The sequence below is a fragment of the Oreochromis niloticus genome, linkage group LG3 (genome assembly GCF_001858045.2).
Source record: "Oreochromis niloticus isolate F11D_XX linkage group LG3, O_niloticus_UMD_NMBU, whole genome shotgun sequence".
NCBI lineage: Eukaryota > Metazoa > Chordata > Actinopteri > Cichliformes > Cichlidae > Oreochromis > Oreochromis niloticus.
Genome location: NC_031967.2, coordinates 52140619 through 52164426, shown reverse-complemented (window position 1 = coordinate 52164426; position 23808 = coordinate 52140619). Strand labels below are relative to the sequence as shown.

The 23808-nt window shown below is 43.8% G+C and overlaps 2 protein-coding genes across 4 annotated transcripts; both read left to right on the top strand.

Moving 5' to 3' along the window:
- Nucleotides 1-3706: 3706 nt before the first annotated feature.
- LOC100698431 (early growth response protein 1) lies at nucleotides 3707-7577 on the top strand. The gene is made up of 2 exons (XM_003454656.5): nucleotides 3707-5443; nucleotides 5572-7577. The coding sequence occupies exons 1-2, from the start codon at nucleotides 5317-5319 to the stop codon at nucleotides 6747-6749; spliced, it is 1305 nt and encodes a 434-aa protein (XP_003454704.1). The 5' UTR covers nucleotides 3707-5316; the 3' UTR covers nucleotides 6750-7577.
- A 1937-nt stretch (nucleotides 7578-9514) lies between these two features.
- On the top strand, nucleotides 9515-23523 carry LOC100698167 (F-box only protein 41). Of its 3 annotated transcripts, none has more exons than XM_005459118.4 (17): nucleotides 9515-9741; nucleotides 11331-11502; nucleotides 12903-13424; nucleotides 13506-13585; nucleotides 14903-14975; nucleotides 16826-17056; nucleotides 17180-17244; nucleotides 17327-17473; nucleotides 17552-17712; nucleotides 17850-18073; nucleotides 18829-18944; nucleotides 19402-19554; nucleotides 19627-19722; nucleotides 19910-20028; nucleotides 20188-20349; nucleotides 20437-20552; nucleotides 21644-23523. In XM_005459118.4, exons 2-17 carry the CDS (start codon nucleotides 11353-11355, stop codon nucleotides 21704-21706), a joined length of 2478 nt encoding a protein of 825 aa, XP_005459175.1. In that variant the 5' UTR covers nucleotides 9515-9741; nucleotides 11331-11352; the 3' UTR covers nucleotides 21707-23523. The 3 variants fall into 3 exon arrangements, with proteins under 3 accessions (XP_005459175.1, XP_005459176.1, XP_025761707.1); XM_005459119.4 differs by having other exon boundaries at nucleotides 9515-9816; XM_025905922.1 differs by lacking the exon at nucleotides 9515-9741 and adding an exon at nucleotides 10511-11161.
- The last annotated feature ends 285 nt before the right edge of the window (nucleotides 23524-23808 follow it).

Genomic DNA, 23808 nt, shown 5'->3' with positions numbered 1-23808 from the left:
TAACAGGTATGATTCAATGCAGAGAGGTCTATTAACACATAGTGAGTGAGAAAGGTGACTGAAGAAGAAAAACTCAATGCATCATGGGAATCCCCCAGCAGCATACGTCTATTGCAGCATAACTAAGGGAGGATTCAGGGTCACCTGTTCCAGCCCTAACTATATGCTTTAGCAAAAAGGAAAGTTTTAAGCCTAATCTTGAAAGTAGAGATAGTGTCTGTCTCCCAAATCCAAACTGGAAGCTGGTTCCACAGAAGAGGGGCCTGAAAACTGAAGGCTCTCCCTCCCATTCTACTTTTAAATACTCTAGGAACAGCAAGTAGGCCTGCAGTGCGAGAGCGAAGTGCTCTAATAGGGTGATATGGTACTACAAGGTCATTAAGATAAGATGGGGCCTGATTATTTAAGACCTTGTATGTGAGGAGCAGGATTTTGAATTCAATTCTGGATTTAACAGGAAGCCAATGAAGGGAAGCCAAAACAGGAGAAATATGCTCTCTCTTTCTAGTCCCTGTCAGTACTCTTGCTGCAGCATTTTGGATCAGCTGAAGGCTTTTCAGGGAGTTTTTAGGACATCCTGATAATAATGAATTACAGTAGTCCAGCCTGGAAGTAATAAATGCATGAACTAGTTTTTCAGCATCACTCTGAGACAGGATATTTCTAATTTTAGAAATTTTGCACAAGTAAAAGAAAGAAGTCCTACGTATTTGTTTAATAATGGCGTTGATGGACATATCCTGGTCAAAAACGACTCCAAGATTTCTCACAGTGTATTGGGGGCCAAGGTAATGCCATCCAGAGTCAGCAATTGGTTTTCGGATCAGTACTTGGACTCCTTTAGTTTTTCCTTATAGTCCTTCGTTACAGGAGTATGCAAAGTTTTAGGCTCTAAATGTAAATTCAGAACAAAATGAGGACTTTTTATTAAATAATCACCTTCTTACAGAGTAAGGTACAAAACACACTTGTGCCCCACATTTTGAAGTTGGAGGTGGACTCGTGATGCAGGACTCGGTTGATTTTAGACAGCATGATGTTGAGATTTGTGCTCTTGAGAACCTGAAAAAGCACAAATGTCATTCCTCTCGCAGTTGAATGTGGTTCTTTGTGACTGTGTCTGGATGATAGGGCTTGTTGTCCTGCTGCAGGATGACTCTGGGGCCAATCAGATGCCTCTGCGATGTAGGAGAATCTGGAAAATCTAAAGCAGCCACATACTGTACGGAGTGTGAGTCAGTGGCTGCAGATGACAGAAAGTGAAGGCCGCAGCGCTTCTGACGCCACATTAATGTCTCCATCGCAGTGTGTTATTTGTAACAGGTGGAGGGAACAGGAGGTGGCAGAGCGCCATGGCAACAGCCTCTCTTACTTCGCCCACACACACTCCCTCTTCCATCATCTTTCTTGATATAGCCTCCTTCTCTCTTCTCTCTGCATCGTCAGCTGACTGTTTTTTGCAGCCCTGCCGCCTGAACGCTCTCACGCCGATGTGATCGGGCTTATTTTAGTCGCCTGGGATCCAAACACTCACAAACGTAAGCAGCACCAGAACCCGAGCTGATTAAATATGAATGTACAGAACAGAGGATGCTAAAAATGCCCAAAGCTGCAGTTCCTCTGACAGCCACCAGATGCTCCCGGGGAATGCTCTGAATGCATGGAAGTAAAAGTTGAACTAAAAAATTAAGCTTGTCTGTTTGGTCTAACAGCATAATCAGAGACTTGACCTAAACCCTCCCATCAGAAAGAGTTACACATTTAGTGTTGTTATACTAATATTACCTTTATTTATGATAGCATTTAACATATTTTATTTATGTTTTTCTGTATACACCAAATCCAGCTCCTAACTTTGTTGTATGCTTACACCTAGAGCAATACTGAAGGTCAAAGAAAAAGTATCTGAAAAGTTTGGGGACCTTTTTGAAATATGTCAGAGATGTTTTCAGCAGAAATCAGAGCAGCTGTTTGTTGCTTGTCACACAGTTTTCTGTTTTTAATCAGTTTTTTTGAATTGAGGGCTGGAATTGATCTTAGCCTTTAGCTTAGTTGAACCACCTTCAGCAGCAATCAGCTGAAGTAATCATTTTCTCTATGACTTTATCGTCTCTGCTTCGGGTCACTGAGGTTCGTGCACAGCTCTCTTAAGGTCTGGACTTTGACCTGACCGCTGCAGCACTGACTCTTTTAATATTCAGGGAATCTGTTGTAGATTTGCTGCTGCGCGTGCGATCATCATCCTGTTCCATGTCTCAGTTTCAGCCAAGCTTTAGCTGTCACACAGATGGCCTCAAGTTAGACTCGAGCATACTTTGGTACACAGAGGAACTCATGACTGACCAAGTGACTGCAAGGTGCGCAAATCATCACCTCCCCACCACCTTGCTGACTGTTGGTCTGAGGTGTTTGTGCTGATTTGCTCCACACAGCATCATTTTGGTCCCATCTGTCTAAAGGACGTAGTTCCAGAAGCACTTTCTATTCTTTTTAGAGTGAAGAGGCTTTCTGCTTCCAAACATCTAATTTTTTATTTCTACCGTCATGAACTTTACGGTTTAACATGCTGACCGAGGCATGCAGAGTTGGATATTTTGCAGTTTCCCTGATCATCAGAGGGTCTGAACTCACAGTGAATTTGTTGGTTGTGGGGACAGCTGAATGCTCCAGACCTGCAAATGTGTAAAACTTCTGCTTTTATAGATGTGCTCGAACTTCCTGATGATCATTTAATCAAATGCATCTGATAATCACCCCCTGGGAGTTATTTTGTTTTGCCATGACTGTTAAGAATCCTGTGAAAACTTTATATTCAACATGACTGTATGTCATTTGTTTCATAGTTTGAAACTAAAAACTTTTTATTAAAATCTTTTTCAACCTTGTATTTTTAACTTAATGTTATATTTCTTCTTTCATGTTAAAATAATCATAATGCAGCACTATAGTGTGCTATTAGTTAATTATATTGTCATGGTCCTGGGTCAGTGAGCCAGTGTTTTGAGTTTTGTATCATTATTGAACTTTGATTTTGTCACTGTTTATCTTTTCTAGTCTTTTGGGTTCTATTTCTGTGTTCTATGGTTGCTGCTCCCTCCTAGTCAAGTCCGCGTCTGTTATGTTTCCTGTTTTACTTTGAAAGTCTGTGTCTTATGTAAATGTATTGAGTTTTGCTTCCCCTGTCTTGTCTTGTCAATTACTCCCAGCTGTGTTCTCCTTCTGTGTCTCATTCCCTCGTTATTCCTCTGTCTATTTAAGCCTTGTGTTAGTTGCTGGTCATTCTGCATTTTCGCTCCGTGTTTTCCTGCATCTCTGTTTTTGGTTTCAGGTTTGTTTTGTTAGTTTCTTCCCAGTTTAGGTTCTGCTCAGTTTCCATCCTCGCCTTGCCATTTCTGTTTGTTTTCACCCACCTTTCAAAATAAAGCTCACTCGCGTCAACAGTTGCATCTTGGGTCCTATTCTCCTACTCCACACATCTGCCACGCCGGACGTAACATATATTATGTGTTTCACTTTTTTAAGTGATATTAGTATAAGATGATAAGATGTAAAACTTATGTGTATATGTAGGTAGTCTCTTTAACATGTGACAGTACACAGATAATCAAAAACACCCAGATGTGGTTTGTTTGAGATGGGCTCCTTTATTAAAATTATTAGAGTATTTACTTCTCTTTACCTCCCCCTGACAGCACACTTAGCCCAAATTTGGTGTATCTAGGCTCCATGAAATTCCCTCTAGTGCTGGCCCCCAGTTTTTTTAACTCTAAGTTGTCATTGCTGATGACCCTAACACTAACCTATCAGAAGATGTAGTTTGGTCTTTGTAACCAGGGACAAAAGTCATAATTTTTTGACTGTCACACATCAAAAACTATTGATTGTGTTCTTCTAAAATCTCTCCTTCATTGGCTCCCTGTTAAATCCAGACTTTAAAATCCTGCTCCTCACATATAAGCTGTTTAATAATCAGACCCTGTCATATCTTCATAGAAACATATTGTCCCATTAGACCACTTCACTCTCAAACTGCAAGTTTACTTGTTGTTCCTAGAGTATTTAAAAAGTACCAGCTCCCAGACTGGGTTCAGCAGACAGACACTATCTCTACTTTTAAAATTAGGCTTCAAACTCTAATAGCAGAGGTCGCTGACGTCTACTCGGAGCCTCTGGTTCACCCTTTAATGACTAAATTTAATTTTGAACTGAGGCAGACACTCACATGTGTACGTGTGACACCCACGTAACTTCTGTGTGGAGCCGTAGAGGCCACTGGTCCTGCTGTGCTTTTATTTTATAAATGTGCACACACAGAAATGTGTACACCACCAACCAGCACTCAAACAGAATCTTAATCAGTGGGGCATATGGGTAAATGATTCTATTTGTCCTCCAGTCTGTGACAGCTGAATTGAGGATGGATGGATGGATGAATCCCTGTGCACTGATATCTGCAGCCACCTTCAGTATTTTAATGCTTTACTGTAGTTGTGATTGAGCTGCAGTCTGTGTGGCTTTATGTAGAAAGGTGTACAAAAAACATGAGATAAAAAAACAAAAAAAAACAATCAAAGTAAACTGTGCTTCTTTTACATAACGCATGAATCTCCCACATCTCCATGGAGACAACATCACAGCAGCTGAGCCAGAACGAGGCTGTGCAGGAATGTCACTAACATGTAATCATGCCACCCTCTCGCTTTCTCGCTCTCCGTGTTTCCTCTGGGTGTCTCTCGACCCTTCTGCAGCACTGCGGACCGTGTTTACCTGCAGGTCTGAGCAGAGCAGCAGCCTCTTTGTCCTCAAAACAAACTTCACTGACACCGGTCACAGCCTCGGTCTGCCCGCGAGGCCAAATGCTCCTAACTTGGAGCTCCAGCTTCAAAAACAGCCCGCTCCTCTCCTCCTCCATCTCCTCCTCTGCTTGTGTAACTCCTGTCTTGCCGCAGTGGAGGAAACCCCTCTCTCCTCTAGCTCTACGTCGCTCTGCCGCCTGTCCTTTTAAGGCATGGGGATACCCGCCGTCACGGCCGGATGCTGCCCATATTTGGGCAGCTACGAAGCGTCGCGGCGGGGGAATCCCTCGCGCCGGTGTCGACCAATAAGGCCTGGACGGGAGTTACCTAGGAGACGGAGAGTATAAAAGCGCAGGGAGCCCAGCATCCTCAGCATCTTCAGCATCCTCAGCCTCAGAGCGCGGACTAACCGACCCGCTCCGGATTAACCGCCGGATTATCGTTTATAAAGGGAATCCCGGCAGCACGAGCCCAGCAGCTTCACGTTTTTACCGGATTTTTGTTTGTGATTCGTGTGAAAATGCTTCTGGAGCGCGAGGACAGCTTCATGTCGGAGTTTGAGGACGCGTGCAGCGCCTGGGTGGACAGTGTGGGCTCGAGCCTCAGCGACCCCGCGGACTCGGACGTGGGATCACCTTTCTGCCAAGGTGAGTGTGATAGAGCAGCTGTGCCAGATGTTTGCACCTGTGACTGATGTGTGACGAGGAGGCTGCCCGCTGATTATGCAATGACAGTAACGCCCCCTCCCTCTCTCTCTCTCTCTCTCTCTCTCCAGTTTTCTCTCCGGGCACCGACGCCTCTGACTCAGATTTCTTCTCCGACTTCAGCGACTGCTCCTCGGACACGCTCTCGCCCTCCCTCGGCTACACCGGCAGCTTCTTCGCGGAGCCAGAGGCGGCACCGGCGGGACTGAGCAGCACCGCGGACGCGATCCTCAACATGATCACAGAGATCGTGGGAATCTGCACAGAGATGGAGCAGCAGCAGCAGCAGCAGCAGCCCGCCACCAACACCATCACCTCCTCCACCTCTGCAGCCTCCACCTTCGCTCCAGCACCTGTCCCGGACCTCCCTCCACCCCTGCCTGCCGCCCAGCAGCTGCCCTCCACCTCGGCTTCCCTGCCAGCTGTGGTCAAGAGCGAGTTTGTGGCTTCCAGTTGCAGCAGCGGGTGTGAGCCGCTCTCCACAGCCGGAAACGACGCACTGTACCCGTCCAGCGCGGACTCGCTTCTGCCGCTGTCAGCTCTGGAGCAACAGGTGGATGTAGCGGATCTCATCGACTCGCTGCTGAGCGCCGACGCCGCACAGGGGGAGCTGAAGCCCGCATGCGAGGTGAAGCAGGAGCCGCTGGGGCTGGAAGACTGGCTGAAGAGCCTGTCCGCCTCTCCCGTTACCGGGGGAGATTCCGGCAGCTACGTCATCAACAGACCGCCGATAAAGACGGAGCTCGTGCAGAGCGGGAGCGACCTCCACTGCGCCCCCTCTTCCCTCCCCTCAACCCTCGACTCCCAGCTGCTCTCCTCCCTCCTGCAGGGCGTGTTCCCGATAGTCAACATCGGCAGCGTGCACGCGGCAGCAGCCCCCAAGATGTCGCGCGGAGGCAGGCGAGCCCCCGCGAAGGGGGGGCCGAAGGCGAAGCCGTTCCCGTGCTCCGTGCAGGGCTGTGAGCGCCGCTTCTCGCGCTCCGACGAGCTCAACAGGCACGTGCGCATTCACACGGGACAGAAGCCGTTCCAGTGCACCATCTGCGCGCGCAGCTTCAGCCGCAGCGACCACCTGACCACGCACACGCGCACGCACACCGGAGAGAAGCCCTTCTCCTGCGACGTGTGCGGCAAGAGGTTCGCGCGCAGCGACGAGAGAAAGAGGCACGGGCGCGTGCATGTCAAGCAGCAGCTGCGCGCACAGATGATGGCCGCCTACTCCCTGGCCCTGAACGCGCCTGGCGTCTAAAAGCAAAGAACAACAGCACACGAGCACGTTCAGAGCTTCAGGATTTGAACCGTCGACCGGAAAGCGTCTGAGACACCTTTCCACGTGACGTCACACCGTGGGCGATTTTGGCTGGACCCGGAAAAGGAGGAGGACGTGGCAGGTGTTTGGGGGACTACCAAGTGCACGTTTTGGTTCCTCTCAGGGCGCATGCGCAAGCGCGGTCCTGCACCTGGACTGTGAGCAGGGCCGCACAGGAGAGGGCTGTACCGCAGGTGCCACTGACGTGTTTCCTGTCTGCACCCGCCTGTCTGCTTACTGTGGTGGACTGTTAAAGGAGCAGTCCGCTGCCCGCTGGGAGGTTTCTCCTGTAAAATACCAACCTGTGACTTTTCTGCATGAGGACGTGAAGAAATGTAGACGTCAGAATGTCGTGCTTTGTTTTGACTGCTATTTTTATGTGAACATCTTTATATTCGAGGAGTTCTATGTTTGTAAGATAGCTCTATTTTTCTAGATGGCTCGTCTACCTCTTCGTGTTTACAATCAGATTGTATATATTTCTAAAGATGAATGTGCTGCGATGTCACTCTTTCTTTTCTATGAGACTGATTATAAAACCAACGCCCGCGTCTTTGGACACTGACTGAACTTTATATTACTGCGGGTGCAGGTCTGAGCTGCACCGGTGCATCGTGTTGTTTGTACTGTGACGGTGAAAAAAAAACTGAACACATACCAGCTCAGTGAGAGCTGAGCTCCAAGTAGCACACATGGCTGTGCAGGTTTACTGTTCCCTCGTTCTGCATGGAGGCTGCTGTCGCTGTCAATAAACAAACAAACAAAGAGTGAGCGTGTCCGACTAATTCTTCTGCTGCTTCATAACACAGCCCACAGGTTAGGGTCTAATTTATATGGGTCTGTACGAGGGGGGTTCAGGATCTCTTCACTCAGAGGTGATATGAGGGGGCACTCTGTGTTTTTCTTTGATTTCCATCCACTCACCAGGGCAGACACCCCTGATCTCAACCTCAACTTCTTTAATTATATTTAATCATTACTAATTTAAAACGGAGGTTGAGTTTCAGCCCGGCCCTCTTATGTTTAACAGGCAGTTGTTCTGCTGTATCGGCATTTTTAAGGGTTATTAGCAGCCACTTAATACGATTAAGTCCACAATTCACACCAATTAAATGGTAATTATTATACCAACTTATCACCTTCATCTTCCTCATGACTACGCATCATCACTTCAGTCATTCTCGGGTTTCTCCAGATTTCTCTGTTTTCCGTGCATCAACAGGTTTCTGTTGCCAACACTTTTTTGAACAGTGAAGGTCGTGTTGCTATGGGAACAGCAGTTTTACCCAGTCTTATTCTCTCTCCCACACACACACACAGACACACACACGCACACACACACTCATTTTCATATCTTCGTGAGGACATCTCACTGACATGATGCTTTCCCTAGTCGCTTACCCTAACCATCAAAAAATGAATACCTAATCCTAATCCTAACCCTCAGCCCTAAACTTAAACATAAACAAATTGTAACCCTGACACTAAAACCAGACATGTTTGGAAACAACCTCACACATGTTTGCTTTCAGAGATCTTTGGCCTCTGCTGCAAACTAAATAGGATCAAAGCTTTTCCTGAAGGCCGCAGGATTCTGGCGCCCTCCAGTGGCCACTATATTATCACAGAAGGAGAAGAAATTATACACTCATGCACAAAAGAAGGTGTCAGAAAAAAACTGTCTTTTACACAGATTGCAAAACAGAGCCACCTAACTTCCACAAACCTGTAGTCTCGCTCTGTGGTCGGTGACAGGTCATATAGACTGTACAGGGAACCATCTCATGATGAAATTTCAACATGATTACAGATTACAGAAACAAAGCTTCACATGGAGGGGTTTCAGTAATTCAAACGTCTTCATCCAGCAGGACTGTTCCATGTTTGACATCCTAATCAATTACTCAGTTCGACTGGGAAAACAGATCTCTTAATTGATTCTTTCTGCTTGTGGTTAGGTTTAAAGGTCAGACACTCTGTACAGCAAGTGGCTGTTGGCTGGAGTTATTACAGTGAAATCTGGGTAGTGATGATGATGATGGCAGGCTGCAGCTTATGTATAAAACACAGACATGTATTTCCAGTTTTATTAAAAGCGGCACTAAGCCCACAGTGTCATTTCTGTGGTATGGAAAGTTCCCCTGGACAAATAGAAACACCAGCAGTGTCACTCTGGGAGAATAAAACTTGTCAGTGAAGCCAAATATACTCATTATAAAATAAAGACTGTGTCACTTCACTCCTTCTACATTACACAAATGATTTTAATTAAGGATGCTTTGAGCTGGAAGACTCTGAAACATTCCAATGATGCTTAAAGTTGTTGTTTTTCTTCCTCTGTGGAGATGTTTTGGAGTACACGTGTCTCCTTGGTTACAGGGGTGAAGAAGTGGACTGATTCTCAGTAAAAAAAAATAAAAAAAAATAAATAAATAAAAGAATAAAAAGTGGGCTGAACGCCGTGAGAATGACACAGTTTCCGTGACTTCCAAAGACACACTGAAGCCCGCACACTGGATGTGTGTTAATGAATATCACATTATCTACAGATCGCCTCGCGCGCTTCACCGTGTTCATGCTTTCATGTCCAATTCAGTCTAATCTGAACGATAAAAACACAAATGTGTGAAACCAGAGAGCCTCGGCAATCATGGCCCACATCACGCGTTCTCTACGTCAGCAGCTGCACGCACACACACACGCACGCACACAGACACACACACACACACGCACACATTCGCTCCGTGTGCAATGCTGCTGCTGCACGAGGAAACGTGGTCGGTACCGGGATGATGGACCATCGATCCGAGGAGATGCGGGAAAGAACCGGGAAACCATGGCAACGGGATTTTGGGACTGAGTGACGCAGGCGGCCGACAAGGGTGGGTTCAGGCAGCGCGAGGACCAGACATCCGCGGATCGATTGTCACAGGTACTGAAAGGTGAACCGGGCGCGCGCGCGTGTGTGCGTGGCAGCACAGAAGCTGTCATCAGTCTCGATATTTCGGTAAGAACCAGAAGAGCAGCTCGTTCTCCTCACAGCTGCAGGCAGATGTTCGAATAATCAATAATCAGTTTCTGTCTGCGTGGCTCAACTTTTACGTTCTAACACCTGCTCGTGTAATAAATGTGAATGAGCCCACAGCTGTAATCCAACAGCTGGACACAGAGTGGGCGGGCTGATTAATCAGTGAAATCCTGTTCAGTGTTCATACTTTATGCTGCAGGTAATTCGACAGTCTTTTCTTTGATTTGTGCTCAGGTCTCATTTTTTAAATTCTTAAATTAAAGTTTTCTCGTGTCACAAATCAAACTTTTCCAAAATAGTTCTGACCAATCTGTCATTTGTTAGTGTTGAGGGTTTTTTTTCTAAAAGCTTTGATCTGACATCATTTTTAGTTTTTTTTATGTTTACATTTTATAATGATACATTATAGCAACATTTTCTTTATATTTTTCATGTTTTTTTTAATATATTTACATTTTATATTTTTTCATCACAGATCTCATTTTACTTTTTTTCATATTTTAACTTTTCTTTGTAATGTAAGTATTATTTTATTTATATTTTAATTAATTAGACTGTTTTGCTTACATTTTCACTATTTAGGTTAAACGTTTTAAGTTTTACATTTAAAATTTTGACATTTCGTGTCATAGTTTTACTCTTTAATGGCATAATTTAGACTTTTTATGTCAAAATACCTCAAAATTTATTTGTTTCTTATTAATTAGTTCTTAAACGTATAATTTTCATTCAGTTTCAGTTTTCATTTTAAAAATGTTGCTGTACATTTAAAGTTTTAATTTTTCTGATCACTTTTACTTTTTTATCTCATGATTTTACTTTGGTGAGTCAAACATTTTGGTTTGTTAAGCTGGTGTTGGTCTGAGTGACGTAAATTTCACCATCAAAGGCCTTCACACCAATTTGTTTATGAGTGTAAGGACATTCAGTAACTGCATAACTCCCTTAAAACAAATGTAAAAACTGAACTATCGAGTTAATGTCATGCAGCAGCCCCTCACTGTAGTCCTTACCAGATAAAAACTCCTGAATGAAGCATGGAGGGCATGGAAAGAGGAAGAGGAGGCTGAAGTAGGCGAACACAGAGACTCCACGCCCCAGACGTTTCTTTCTTCCTGCTCATCCATGCGTGTTTAAATTCCTCTGCACGGGTCTGAGCAGTGGCGTGGAAGATTGCTGCCTCACAGAAACAAACACACATGCGCCCCACTAACATCAGACCCAGCAGCTCGCCACAGGACACGCATGTGACACTCCAGCACGGATCCGGCTTATCCATGAAGAATGAATCAAACACACGTGTTCTGCTGTTTTCAATGTTCAGGTCTGAGCCTCGTTACATCTTCATCTGCACAGAATCAATTATGTAGAGCTCACACACGCTCTGACCCAGTTTTCACTCCGGTTTACTCTGTGTGTTTCTTCTTCTACTCTTACTATCTCCGTTGCAGTCTCTTTGTTGTTCTCTAATGAGCTCATATTTTATCTTCCAGGTCTGCTGCTTCCTCGTGAATCATGTCTTCCTCCTCGTCCTCCTCCTCTTCCTCGGAGCTGCCCTACTTCTGTCCTCGCTGCGGTGATGGGTTTCGGTTCTCATCTGTAACTGAGCTCCGGGCGCACCTGGTCAGCCGACACACCTACGAGACCCTGCTGGTGCTCTCCCAGGTAACCAAGCAAACGATCATATTCACCACTGATTAACTGCTAAAGTATTATTTGTTGTGGAAGATTTCATGATATGTGACAAACTAAAGAGATTTGAGTTTACTGTCGTGTGGAACAAAGAAATAATGTGTCCTCCCAGAGGCCACATCATGGAAACGATTGGAATTTGGACACATAATAATGGAACTGATTGGGAAATCTGTCTGACATCACCCGGTGAATACGGAACATGGATGGAAAGCAGCTTTACGGAGCTACAGAGACTCATTAGTCACTCTACATTAAAACAAAATGGTGTTGTCTGTTTCATTTTTCAGCCTCTCAGATTTAAGATTTTTTCTTTTTCTGTTTTCATCACTGTAAAAACTGGACCTGAATATCCACCCATTTGACACCTGCTGGTAATGAAGCTAGCCAGCTATATATGACTTTGGTAGCTTTAATCTCCTAGCAAACATGGTTAAATTTCCAACATAATCTGCCTGGTCATAACTGCTCATGCTAGGACTGCAAAAATAAAACATAGATAGATGGATGTTAATGCTGTTTGCACACAGAAGTGAGGTCATGTCAGACATTAGAAAGTAAGAAAAACTGACCAGATATTGCAAAGAGGAAAATAAGTGGCTGTGTCTGACAGTTAATCTGGTTAGTGCATGGTTTGTGAATAGAAACAAATACATGCTTTTATTTTTATTTTTCTAAATAATTAAGACTCTTAAACTGTTTACATTTATGTGAATTCTGTCAAGCATCGCCTCTCTGATCCTCATGTCAGCATCATAAACTCAGGGATGTAACTAATATTGTGAGTTTGAGACACCCATGAAATTTATACCAGTGTTATTGTTTTCTTCTCCTTCATTTTATGGAGAATATTTTAGTTCTTTGTATTCTAAGAGCGGTGCAGGACACATTTGAAGACAGTGAGACAGTGGTGGTAGGAGTGGCAGGTGGGTGGAACCACATCAGGGATTAGCTCTGAGCCCCTTCTTGTTTAAAGTGATGATAGACTGGTAGAGGAAGATAGATGAAATCAGACGGGTCTCTGTGGACTCTGATGTTTGCAGATGACACTGTGTTCTATAGTTTGAGCAGGGAGAGGTGGGGGTATGCTCTGGAGAGGAAAAGATGGTGAAGGTGAGTCAACCACCCAAAGCAACAGAAAGTGCACAAGATAGATGAGGAAGAGAGTGCAGGCAGGGTGGAGTGGGGGAGAGTGTCAGGGGTGATTTGTGAATGAACGATAGCAGCAAGAGTAAAAAGAAGATTTACAGGATGGTTTGGAGACCAATGAGACGATCCAGATCTTCCACCTGTAACTAATTAATTTTCTTTAATGTCACCAGCCCTTGAACTGTGTTACCAATGCCAGCATTAACTTTGTCTTAATGTTTCAGGCTCGGGTCAGAAGCTCCAGAACCAGTTCTCTCCTCCCACTCCCTAGCCCAGCTGTATCCCAGAGTCAGAGCCCTTCTCTGGACATGGAACATCAAAGCTTGCCCCTGCCACTGGCCTGCTTGGACCTCGCCTCATCGTCTGCCTCCGTCCAACTGCTCAGGGAGATGTTTGGTGCTTCCGATTGCCCTCTGCCTTCTTCTACAGTACATTCAGAAGGCCCCTCCACCGCTCTGGCCCTTCCTGGATCTGTGGATCTGTTTGCTGGGAAGAACCTCGGCGAGGTGGGGGTCCAGCTGGGCTTGGTGGAGATTGGGCTGGAGGAGCGACTGGGGCTCGGGCTGGATCATAAAATCGCCCGGACGTTCGCGGAGGTTGAGGAGAGGGTGAACCGACGCATGGGCCGACTGAAAGTGGAGCTACAGAGGAGAGAGATGGAGCTACAACGGGCGAGGCGAGACAAGGAACGACTCAGGAGTGAGAAACAGGAAGTGGAAGAGAAAGCGGCCTACCTGTCCCGACAGGTGGGTGGGGCTTTAAGCAATGTTTTAAACATGATTTTGAAGTCACTGTATATTCACTGTTCTGTTTTTGTATTCCTGCAGGTCTCAGCTGCCATGGAGATGATGGAGAAATTAAAGAAAGATCTTACAGGGAAAGAGAAGGAGCTGAGCAAACAACAACAGTCAGTATCTGGAAGTTTACTGGATAAATCTGTGTTTTCAAGATTTATTTTCCGCCTTTTTATGCAACAAACAAGACATTTTTTTATATTTTGTATGTGAACACAACCTGTTAAAGTTTTCTTCATTGCATCATTGTTGTTATTCATTTATGATCAGCCACTTTTCCATGTTGGACCATGTACTAGTCATCACAATAACAATGGTAAAAACTTTAACATGTTCACATATTTTATTTTAAACAGTGGGGGGCGGGGGGCGGGGGGAATTAGGTTTTAACTTGTTTTGTAAATAGACTAGGTTGAAAAGACTAAACAGCAGTTTAGGGCTGCAGTTCCCCTATTGTCCACTTGGGGCATGAGAGCCCATAGACTTCCATGTTAAATTTTCCAACTTTACAGCAGAACTAAACATGTCTGCAGCCTGCTACAAAACCAGCTTCTCTCTCTGTAGCTAATTTGCCCCTTTATAAAAAACAGTTGGGTGTTTGAATTTGTTTATATCACACCTTTTTATTTTGTATGAAGGACTAAAATTTGGAGTCCCTTGAGATTTATTGCCAATAAAATGACCAAAACACCCGTAAATTCTTGTGAAAATGATAGAAAAAACACTTCTTCTTCTAAATCTTATCAAGCTTTAAAGTTTCCTCTAGTACTACACTCATCCAGTAATAGATCTCCAAGCACTGCATGCAACAACTGCTGAGGTTGTTTTTGGCTAATTTTACTCAGTCCCCAGTGGCAAACTTGAACTCTGATGTAGAATCATAAGGGAAGTATGTGGAGGTGAATGGGGTCAGATTTGAATACCAAGTAGGAAGTGCTTTGGGCGTTAAAATCTTTTGCATTCGTCTCCTCTGGCAGCAGTAGATGCAGTGTGGCAGAATTTGTCATGTGGTCAGTTTTTGTTCGTGGAAAATGAATCACTAATAGCAGAAGCGAACAGCATGTAATGTAATATCATGAAACTACAACACGCTGAGCACAGAAACACGGTGCACAGGCAGAGGGCACGTCATGCTTAATCTACCTCACTCTCTCTCTCTCTCTCTCTCTCTCACACACACACACACACACACACACACACACACACTCTGCTGTGGTTTGCTGGGATGATAAATGTAAGATGACAATGAGGCAGAGCAGCCCGAGGGTGTGTATTTTTGCGAGGTCGCTCGGTTTGTTTTGCATGTTTTTTGTGCCGTTGTTTCCTTCACATTGACATATATACCTCTTGTTTATCTATTTATCTTATTTAACTTATCTATTTTGGGCCACTGAATAATGTGTACATTCTGAACTGTGTGTGTTTTGCAGGGAGATGGTGGACATTGAGTATTTTTTGAGGGAGACGGCAGAGAAAGAGGCCAAAGCCAAATCCAGGCTGCAGGTGATGCAGGAGATCTTCTATTCTTGGTTCTTTTGCAATTAAACTATGGGTGGTTTATTTTCAATTGTTTGATGAGAGAAATGTGTGAGATTAATCTGACCCAGCTCACAAAGGGGAACCTGACAGTTTTTGTAGGGGGATTGGCCAAGATGAGGCTCTTATTTACACGAGAAACTATGTATGGGGAGGGGGGCAAGCATGCAGCATGTGTACTTGTCTATAAAATAATCCCTTGTCATTCAAAACCTGTAAAGTGTTATATTATATTTTAAATTAACGTTTCCTTTCCACATAGTTTGGTTAGATTTTTAGATTAGAGTTTGGGTCAAAATCATAGAGTTCATGTACAAAAACGTGTTCAGATTCCAAAGGAGATAAAATCCAAATAAAGAACACTGGGGCAGAGTTAATATACAAAAAGCGAGCTTTTGTTGGCAACTTAAGAAAAGTCTTTCAAAATGCACAGATGCTAATTGTCTACTGCAAGTAAAATATGTAAGTATCTGTCATAGGACCCCTTTCAGGCCTTAGTGTCATCCACGCTGTTTAGTCTGTGGGCTCACAAACACTCCTGTCACTAAAACTAGAACAAAAAACTAGAACTAGAACTAAACCATTTTAAAACAGATCCACTGAAATTGGATCTAAAGTCACACTGACTTAAGAGACCCACAATGAACATGAGGAACGTGGGGGTGCACATGGAGCGCAAACAGGAAATTTAACTGACACAGGTCCCGATAAGAGTGCACACACACAGTGAAACTAATGTGAGTGGCATGAGAACTCAAAAAGGAAGGAAAACTACAAGACATTGACAAAAATACCCAAAATATTCGATTTCAATAACAAACCCAAAAGTGACTCATCAAACATGCTCTAAGGCAAACCCTGCCATGTTTGCCTCGTCCTCTTCCCCTTCTACAGCTTTCCAGCCAGTCCTGGGTCTGTCCCAGGGCATCTCTCAGTTGGACATGCCCAAAACACCTCACCCAGAAGGGTCCCAGGAGGCATCCGAGTCAAAAGCTAACTCAGTGTGGAGGAGTAGCAGGTCTACTCAGAGTACCAACCAAACGGCAGAGACCCTAAGCCTCATTCTTTCTGTCACTACCCAGAGCCTGTGGCCACATGTGAGGGTGGGAATGTAAATCAACAGCTTTACTTTCATGCTCAGCTCTCTTTTCACCACTTCAGACCAGTACAGGGTCTTCAGCACCGCAATGCCACACCAGTCTATTCATCAATCTCCTGCTGCTTTCTTCTCTCACCCATTAACGAGACTCCGAGATACTTGAACTCTTCCACTTGGGGTAGCGACTCATTTCCAACCTTGGCCTCAGACTTGGAGGTCCAATTTCCTCATCCACGCTGGAGCTCATTGCTCAATAAAGCCATCAGAACCAGACTGTCCAGAAATGTCCTGGTGAAGTCCAAAACCCACTGTGCACAAGTCTGTCTTATTGCCTTGGGCACACTCCCAAATATTCTTGAATATCCTTGAGAAGATAAAGAGCTGGTCGAGTGCTTCCTGGATAGGATGAAAACCTCATTTGTTCTTCCTGAAGTGTAACTAAAGGACAGCCTCTCTTCTCAAGGACATTGGCTGCTAGCGGTGCTAAGGACTGTGAAGTTGGAATGAGGTATTCCACTCAATTCAGTTTTCTTTCGTCATCTCTTTGTCCTTCATAGTGTAAGAGAACCTCTTACAACTTTATGTTAGTTCATGATTGTGGGGTGTGTTAGTAGTTTCTATCAAAAACCTTTGGTATTCAGATGCAGCTTACAGTAAACATACAGAAGTTGGCAAGTCAGATAAAATCTTTCTGTCGTTGTGCTTCATTTGATTACAGATGTTCATTGAGACACTGCTGGAGCGAGCAGATCGCGCAGAGAGACGGCTCCTGATGCTTGGCTCGCACGAACATCGTAACCTCTTCCCAGACAGTGACGGGTATGCGTACACCGAGCCCTATGTGCTCACGGAGGTTTACGAACCCGCACGGAGCCGAGGGGGACGCAGTCTGGATGGCAGCACTGATGACATCATTGCAAATAAGATGCAGGAAACCATCGGAAACAGGGTGGGAAACACAAACAAACATCTTTGATTAAAGTATTCATGAGAGTATGTATTGTCTATAGAGAGGTGTAGGACCTGGAATTTGTTAGGTCTCGCTCAACATTTCCTCATCCTGCTCTTCCAGAGGAGTTATAGCGTGTCGAGCTCCTACAGGCTGGGAGAGCAGCTGCATGGACACCATCACTACAGGTACCTGAACACACCTGACTCGGTCAAAGAGTTTACAGTTTCAGTGAAATGCTCACGCCTCCTCTCGGTTTCTGTCATCAAGTGGTCTCGCTGGACGAATGCGAACCTCGTCACTGGGTTCAGGGGGGTGGAACTGCGAGGCGGCATCAACCCATCTCCATCCAAAGCCCTACGCCCAACCCTGGACTCAACGAGAGAGAGGAGAAGATGGGAGGAGGGAGAGGTTCTGGTATGCAGATGTTTGTTTTGTGACTTTTATTTTGAACAGGGCTTAAAATTTTAAAGAGCAAGTCTGCTGTGATTTCAGGGCTGCAGAAGAGGGATGGGGGAGAACGTGGAACAAAAGAAACTTTCGTCACCACAGCACCGAGGAGGAAGACGAGGAGGAAGAGGAGGAAGAGGAGGGACTGTGGAGCAGTGCTGAGATGAGGAGACTCATCTTTGCCAGGACACACACACCTGGATCAGGTATATAATTTCTGGCCATCGTTCCTGTGGTCTTTCTTTTTCCCTCTGGCTGTTACAGGTTGCTTTAATGCAACACTTCCTGTGGCTGCGTCACAATGAAAGCTTTTGCCTTTCATTGCTCTGCTCTCCTGACCCAGATACCTCCTCTTCCGTCCGCTCCACACCCTCCCGTTGCTTTGGTGACAGACAGCTGGTAGCAGACACCCTGCGGCTGAGGGCGGGCCTTTTTTGCATCTTCCCATATTTGGACGTGCATTCTTTGCTGCGTGCAGCCGAGGTGTGCTCTGATTGGCGGTTCGTTGCCAGGCACCCTGCTGTTTGGACACGCCTCCAGCTGGAGAACGCCAGAGTGTCTACAGAGGTATTGAAGTCCTCATCATCTTCAAATAGTTACTAATGTCATCCTCTTATAGCTGTTCCTGATAATCTGCTGGTCATGTAACATTTAACTTGTCCGCCATTTTGGACATGTGACAGTCATGGTGACAGTGTAGGGTGAAGTGAATAAGGCCCCACTCACACAGGTTTAGAAACTAGTCAGTGACTCCCTGGCAACCACTAGTTGCTAGGGGGACATGTGTACTGTGCATGTTCGCAAAAACCTACATGTGATTGCTTTAGTCACTAGCAGAACGCCAGGGTGGCCTGCACTTTGCATGAAAGAAACTGAAAACTGCAACACTAACCACTTTATGCTTTCAGTTTGGGTATTTCCACCCAAACTTAAGCTTGGCTGGTTGGTTTTCTTTTTTGACTTCATACTTGAAATTTGGTTCTTTCCATAATTTTAGCCTTGCGATTACAAGATGGAGCATAGTAGCTTCAACAGAACGATAAAAGAAAGAGCAGCATCTATACAAAGTAAATATGTGGTTGCTTTTTGTCTCAGTTTTAAAATTGTTGCTAATTTAAAACTGTGTTCACATATAGAAACCTTAATATGGCAGAATATTCTTTATTAAGTAATACTCCAAAATCAGATTTTTATTCAATAAACAGCTCCGTCTTTTGGTTTTGTATTGTAAAAGATGTTGTCAGGAATAAAAATGCAGGAATTACTAGGTTTATACTTTAAAATGTTTATTTCACAATTAAAATGTGTTTCTTTGTGTGTAGTTCCTGACGACGCTGTCACAGTGGTGCACTCAAACTCAGTCTGTGGTGTTCAGCAACCTGAAGCCTCGAAGTCGTCGAGCCAACGAGACGCGAGAGGACTACCACAGAAACATACGGTAAAATAAACTCACAAAGGTTTGACTTTCTGTACTTCTGAGGGCCCTGGTTGTAGCCCAAGCATAGATTAAGTCTTTAATGTTACTAACCAAAATGTCCAGACGGTGATGATTTAAACCAAAAATAACCACTGAGTCAAGCCCTCATTCAAACCTAATTATTTACATTTTGAGGATAAATTTTTGTCCCCACAGTGTAACTGTGTGAGTTGCATCCCTACAAAATCAAAAATCCAAGCCCACACACACACCGTTCTCAAGGATTAATGCTGCTACTGAGGAAATGTACAAGCTTTTCTTATCTTTTTTAAATGCATGTTGTCATGGTAACGCAGCTGTTATCTGATTGGTCAGTGCTGAGAGCATTAACAGGTATCTGAGACGTTACAAGAGAAGAAAGCTGTTCTGCGCATTGTGGGTACTGTAGTTGGCATACGTCTGTTTGCGTGTCAATCAGAGGGAGTGTGGAGCCCGGGGTGGAGGCCCTGCTGCGGTCAGCAGGGGGCAGCCTGCTCCACCTGTCTATCTCTCAGTGTCCCCACATCCTCACCGATAGGACACTGTGGCTGGCCAGCTGCTACAGCAGGAACCTGCAGACGCTCACATACAGGTGAGACTGTTTACCTGTTCCCTTCTTCACCTGTCTGTCTGCTTACTCGACTGTCTCTCTGGTCATCTGCAGGAGTTCATCAGATCCTCTCGGTCAGGAGGTTCTCTGGGCTTTGGGTGCTGGATGCAGGAGCATCACCAGCCTGCAGGTGGCGCCTGCTCATCCCTGGTTAGTACACACACATGCATACAGTCCACTATGATAGCTCCATGCTGAAAAACAACAAACCTGTTGTCCTGTTTTTTTTAAAAAAAATTCCTGTCCCATCTGCTGTGAATCCAGTCTAGACTGCATGAACAAATGTGCAGATTTGAGTCACCTTGACACCAGTTTTTTTCTCTCTCTTTCTTTCCAGCCAACAGCCAACTCGTTTTGGTAACCGCTGCTTGCAGACAATTGGCCGCTGCTGGCCACACCTCCGCTCTCTCAGTGTGGGCGGAGCTGGCTGTGGAACTCAGGGGTTGGTTGCTGCTGGTCAGTGAAAAATACGGTTATTGACATTTTTGTTTCATCTCCTACATGCTTGTACAAATTAAATCTGTAATAACTGTAAACTTACAGTTTATTTTGGTGTAAAAACATAATGCATTATACCATTAGCTGTGTGTTTTTTGTTGTGTGTTTTGTGTGCAGTACGCAGCTGTACTCAGCTACAGGTGCTGGAGTTGGAACGTATTACTGACCTCGGCCTGCAGGCGGCGACAGAGCTGTGTAAAGCTGGACTGAAGAAGAACCTGCAGACATTGATCTTGACACATACGCCTGTGAGCGGTCAGGCCATCCTGCACTTCCACAGTGAGTCTCTGTGACTGAAGGGAACACAGAAACGTGATGTTATTATTCATCAATGATTGCTGACGACTCCTCTGTGTACCTGTGCAGGTGAGTGTGAGAACATCAGGTCTATCATTGTTGAGGTCTCTGCGTCAGATTACTTTGAAGAACCGGACACTGAGGAAGCACAACACCTGTTTGGAGAGATTCTCAGTACACTGAAGGTGAGTTATAAATACTGCTCTTTGACTGGCTGTCAGGAGAAGCATACAAATATTTATTTCAATGTAAAGTGTGCACTGAGAGAAAATAAGACTGGGCTTGTGGACAGGGGCTAAATCAGCTGCTCCTCAGCAGGCTTCAAAAATAAGGACAATCATCCTTGAGGAGCTAGAAAAAGCCAAGTATAAGACAAAGAAGGATTATTTTTAACTGTGAATCATGCAAAGCTCCTCTAGAATAAAAACATGGAACAGTAAATGAGCAGAATAGTTCCCCTCAAATGTGCTTCACTTATGTTTAACATGAAACATTAAAGCATTAATTTGAACATTAAAGCATCAAATATAAACAAGAGTAGCTCACATTGCTGCTTGTCCCACAAGTTACTGACACTGCCCCCTGGTGACTGTACATAGCTACAACATGGGTCTGCAAAGCTCTGGACTTGGGTTTGATGTTTTTCTTGAGAATGATGTGCCTGAGACGTGCCAGTCATAAATAAACCCCGCTCTGAATTGCTCAAAATAAGACAAAAACACTTCGATCACTATCGGCTTCATGAATATTAAATAAATCATCACAATTTTGTAACAACTGACATCACTGACAGTCACTTTACAACTTGCTTTGTTTGTTTTTAGAACTGCAGAAGCAGTTCTACAAGTTTTTCAAGCTCTCAAAATACTTGTGGAAGTGTGCTTTCAACAAGCAGAGTGCATCAGTTCACTTTGCGCTTGTGTGATTTTCAGACAATTGTGACAAAATGTCTACAGACAGAAACCCTTTGACCGATTCAGTACAATTCAGGATACATCCGTATAATGGTGCAGGCATACAAATGTGTACAAATGCAATCCCACAACATCAGACTCAGTGGTCAGAACATGCTTGCACTACTTAACCACAATGTTTTATATTTTCCTGTAAATCGGGAAATGGTCATGGTTGGATTTACCAAGGATCTAATTTCCTGAAAATAAACCCAACTCTGGATGACTTAACTGGACAGGAAGTTTTTTTTAGGTCAGCTTTAAAACTCAGAGAGAATTTAAGCACAGACCACCTTCATGTTTTCATTTTTGTGCCCCTTCAGGTTCTTCAGACGCGCCCTGGTCTGAGTGACGTCCTGCGGGTTAAAGCCGACAGTTTCTCCTGACCTCAACGCAAACTGTTTTCTTTTATACGTGAGAACGTCTAAATCTGGGTTTTGTTTTTTTACCTGAAGCCATCAATCTTTCCCTGAACTAATGTGTGCAATATTTACTACACACTGGCCCAAACTGTTTACCTACCTGTAGCTTGATTTATTTAAAAAAAGAAAAAGAATAAAAGATATTTAATGTGTTTTTAGGAATCTAGGCTAAAATAAACCACACTGATCTCTTAATGTCTGTGCTAAACCCATGCAAAGCAGTCAAGTCCCATGGCATCAAATACTGCCACTCCATCAGATGCCGCTGTTGTCCTATTGATAGGTTTCCTTTGGCTTCATTGCCCTGACATATCTAACAATCCTCTTTTAAAGCTACTTATTTCAAAAATAGTTTCAATCCTTCAAAATCAAATTAAAGCTGAAAAGCTCAACAGAACTAAACACTGTGTTAAAGAAAAAGTTTTGTGTAATACCACTGTATACCCAAAGAGAGTGCAGCGACTCGGTGGAGACTTTTTTAACCAGAAAAATGATTACAGTTATATAAGAAAAAAAAACCTCTCAAGGAAATTGGGGTTGCTAAAAAGAAATTAGTTAGCTGTAGGCACAGAAAACTACTTGGTCAAGTTTGTTTTTGTTTTTTAAAAAAAGGCAATAAGTATGGCCTTATGTTAAAAAATTATGTTTAAATGGCATGATACAAAAGGGTCCTTCACAAGCGTCAATACATGAAGAACAAACACCAATTGTCATTTTATCTTTGAGATGCCACTGGCTAAAAAAATGGCAGTATTTGGAACTCTGAGAATGAGATTGGGCTAATCAAGTGCATCTTAAAGCTTTTAAAATCTATTAATAATACAAATAGGACAGGCAAAGTGGCAATCAGGCTCTTAAAATCTTGATCTAACCCCTGCTCACTCCAAAAGACTAAAATTCAAAAAGTACATCTGAGGTTTCATATTCTCTTAAGTTTTAATTTTCCTGCAGGTCTTTTTTTATTATGAACAGCTTCTAACATTAAAAAATAGGACTTAAAATAATTGTATGAGTCAATCATTGAGTGAAATGGAAAGACAAGACCTCAAACTAAAATCTTGATCCTTTAACTTTTACTTAAACGTGTGAATAAGAACTTTTTCTACCATAGTGACCTCTTTTTTTAGCACTCTTTCTCCTCACGAATCTTAGAGCCCTTTAACTTTTATTCATCTCTTCTATTTTTGCAATAACTCAGACCTCAGCAAAGTCGAGGCACCTCTAAAAAACCTTTATTTACCCTCATCAAACAGAACATCGTTGTTCTGCGAAAAAAAAAAAGCCATACTTGTTGTATTGAAGTAATCAAAACCTTTAGTCTTACCTCAAGTTTTAACAGAACCCTTGTTCTTTATTTTTACCTTAAAAATAAGCACAAAAGCACACATGCACAAAGACTTTTTGCACAAGCAAGCAGGGCGCATTGAATTATGCACCAAAGACATCAGTCGAACAATCATTGAATCAACCTGTCAGTGAGAACTGCAGATGTGTTGATTCAAAAATGTGTCTTTTAGCAACCCCTAGAAGCTGCAGATGATACCTGTGTGGTTTTTCCAACAATAAATCACTTCCTCATCAGGTTTGTGTCTCCTCTTGATTAATTGTGTTATAAAACAAACAAGATGTGTTCGTCTTCTGGAATCAAAGGTTTCTGTTTCTAATGTTGGACTGGAATCTACAGTTCTTCAATGTGCCCTATGCAATGTTTTGTCACATGTGAATGTGTGTATTGCCACTTAAAAATAAAAATGTTCCTTGAGTCTCTCCGTTACCTCAAACAGCCTGTGGACTCATTCCTGTCTGATGAACGTGAGATGGAAATCTAAAAGATGTGACATTTGAACACAAAAATAAAACCTGCACACTGGATTTAGGCCCCAATCGCACAGGCTTAGAGATCAGGGCTTGCGAGGGCAAATTGTTTACAATCGACCCCTGAGAAGTTGTGGCTCAGTGTTTGTGGACTCAGTCATTTGGAGATTTTTGCTTTGAACCTAACCGATAATTGTTTGCAAAAACGCCCAGCCGAATTTTTAAACTGTTTAAACTATAAAAAATAGGCA

Excerpts from the sequence above, each read along its gene's own strand:
- LOC100698167 (XM_005459118.4), top strand. The coding sequence starts at position 11,353 with ATGTCTTCCTCCTCGTCCTCCTCCTCTTCCTCGGAGCTGCCCTACTTC. Across the intron at positions 17,057-17,179 it reads AGGAAACCATCGGAAACAGG|AGGAGTTATAGCGTGTCGAG; the intron begins GTGGGAAACACA and ends CTGCTCTTCCAG. Across the intron at positions 20,350-20,436 it reads GGCCATCCTGCACTTCCACA|GTGAGTGTGAGAACATCAGG; the intron begins GTGAGTCTCTGT and ends GTACCTGTGCAG.
- LOC100698431 (XM_003454656.5), top strand. The coding sequence starts at position 5,317 with ATGCTTCTGGAGCGCGAGGACAGCTTCATGTCGGAGTTTGAGGACGCG. Across the intron at positions 5,444-5,571 it reads GGGATCACCTTTCTGCCAAG|TTTTCTCTCCGGGCACCGAC; the intron begins GTGAGTGTGATA and ends CTCTCTCTCCAG.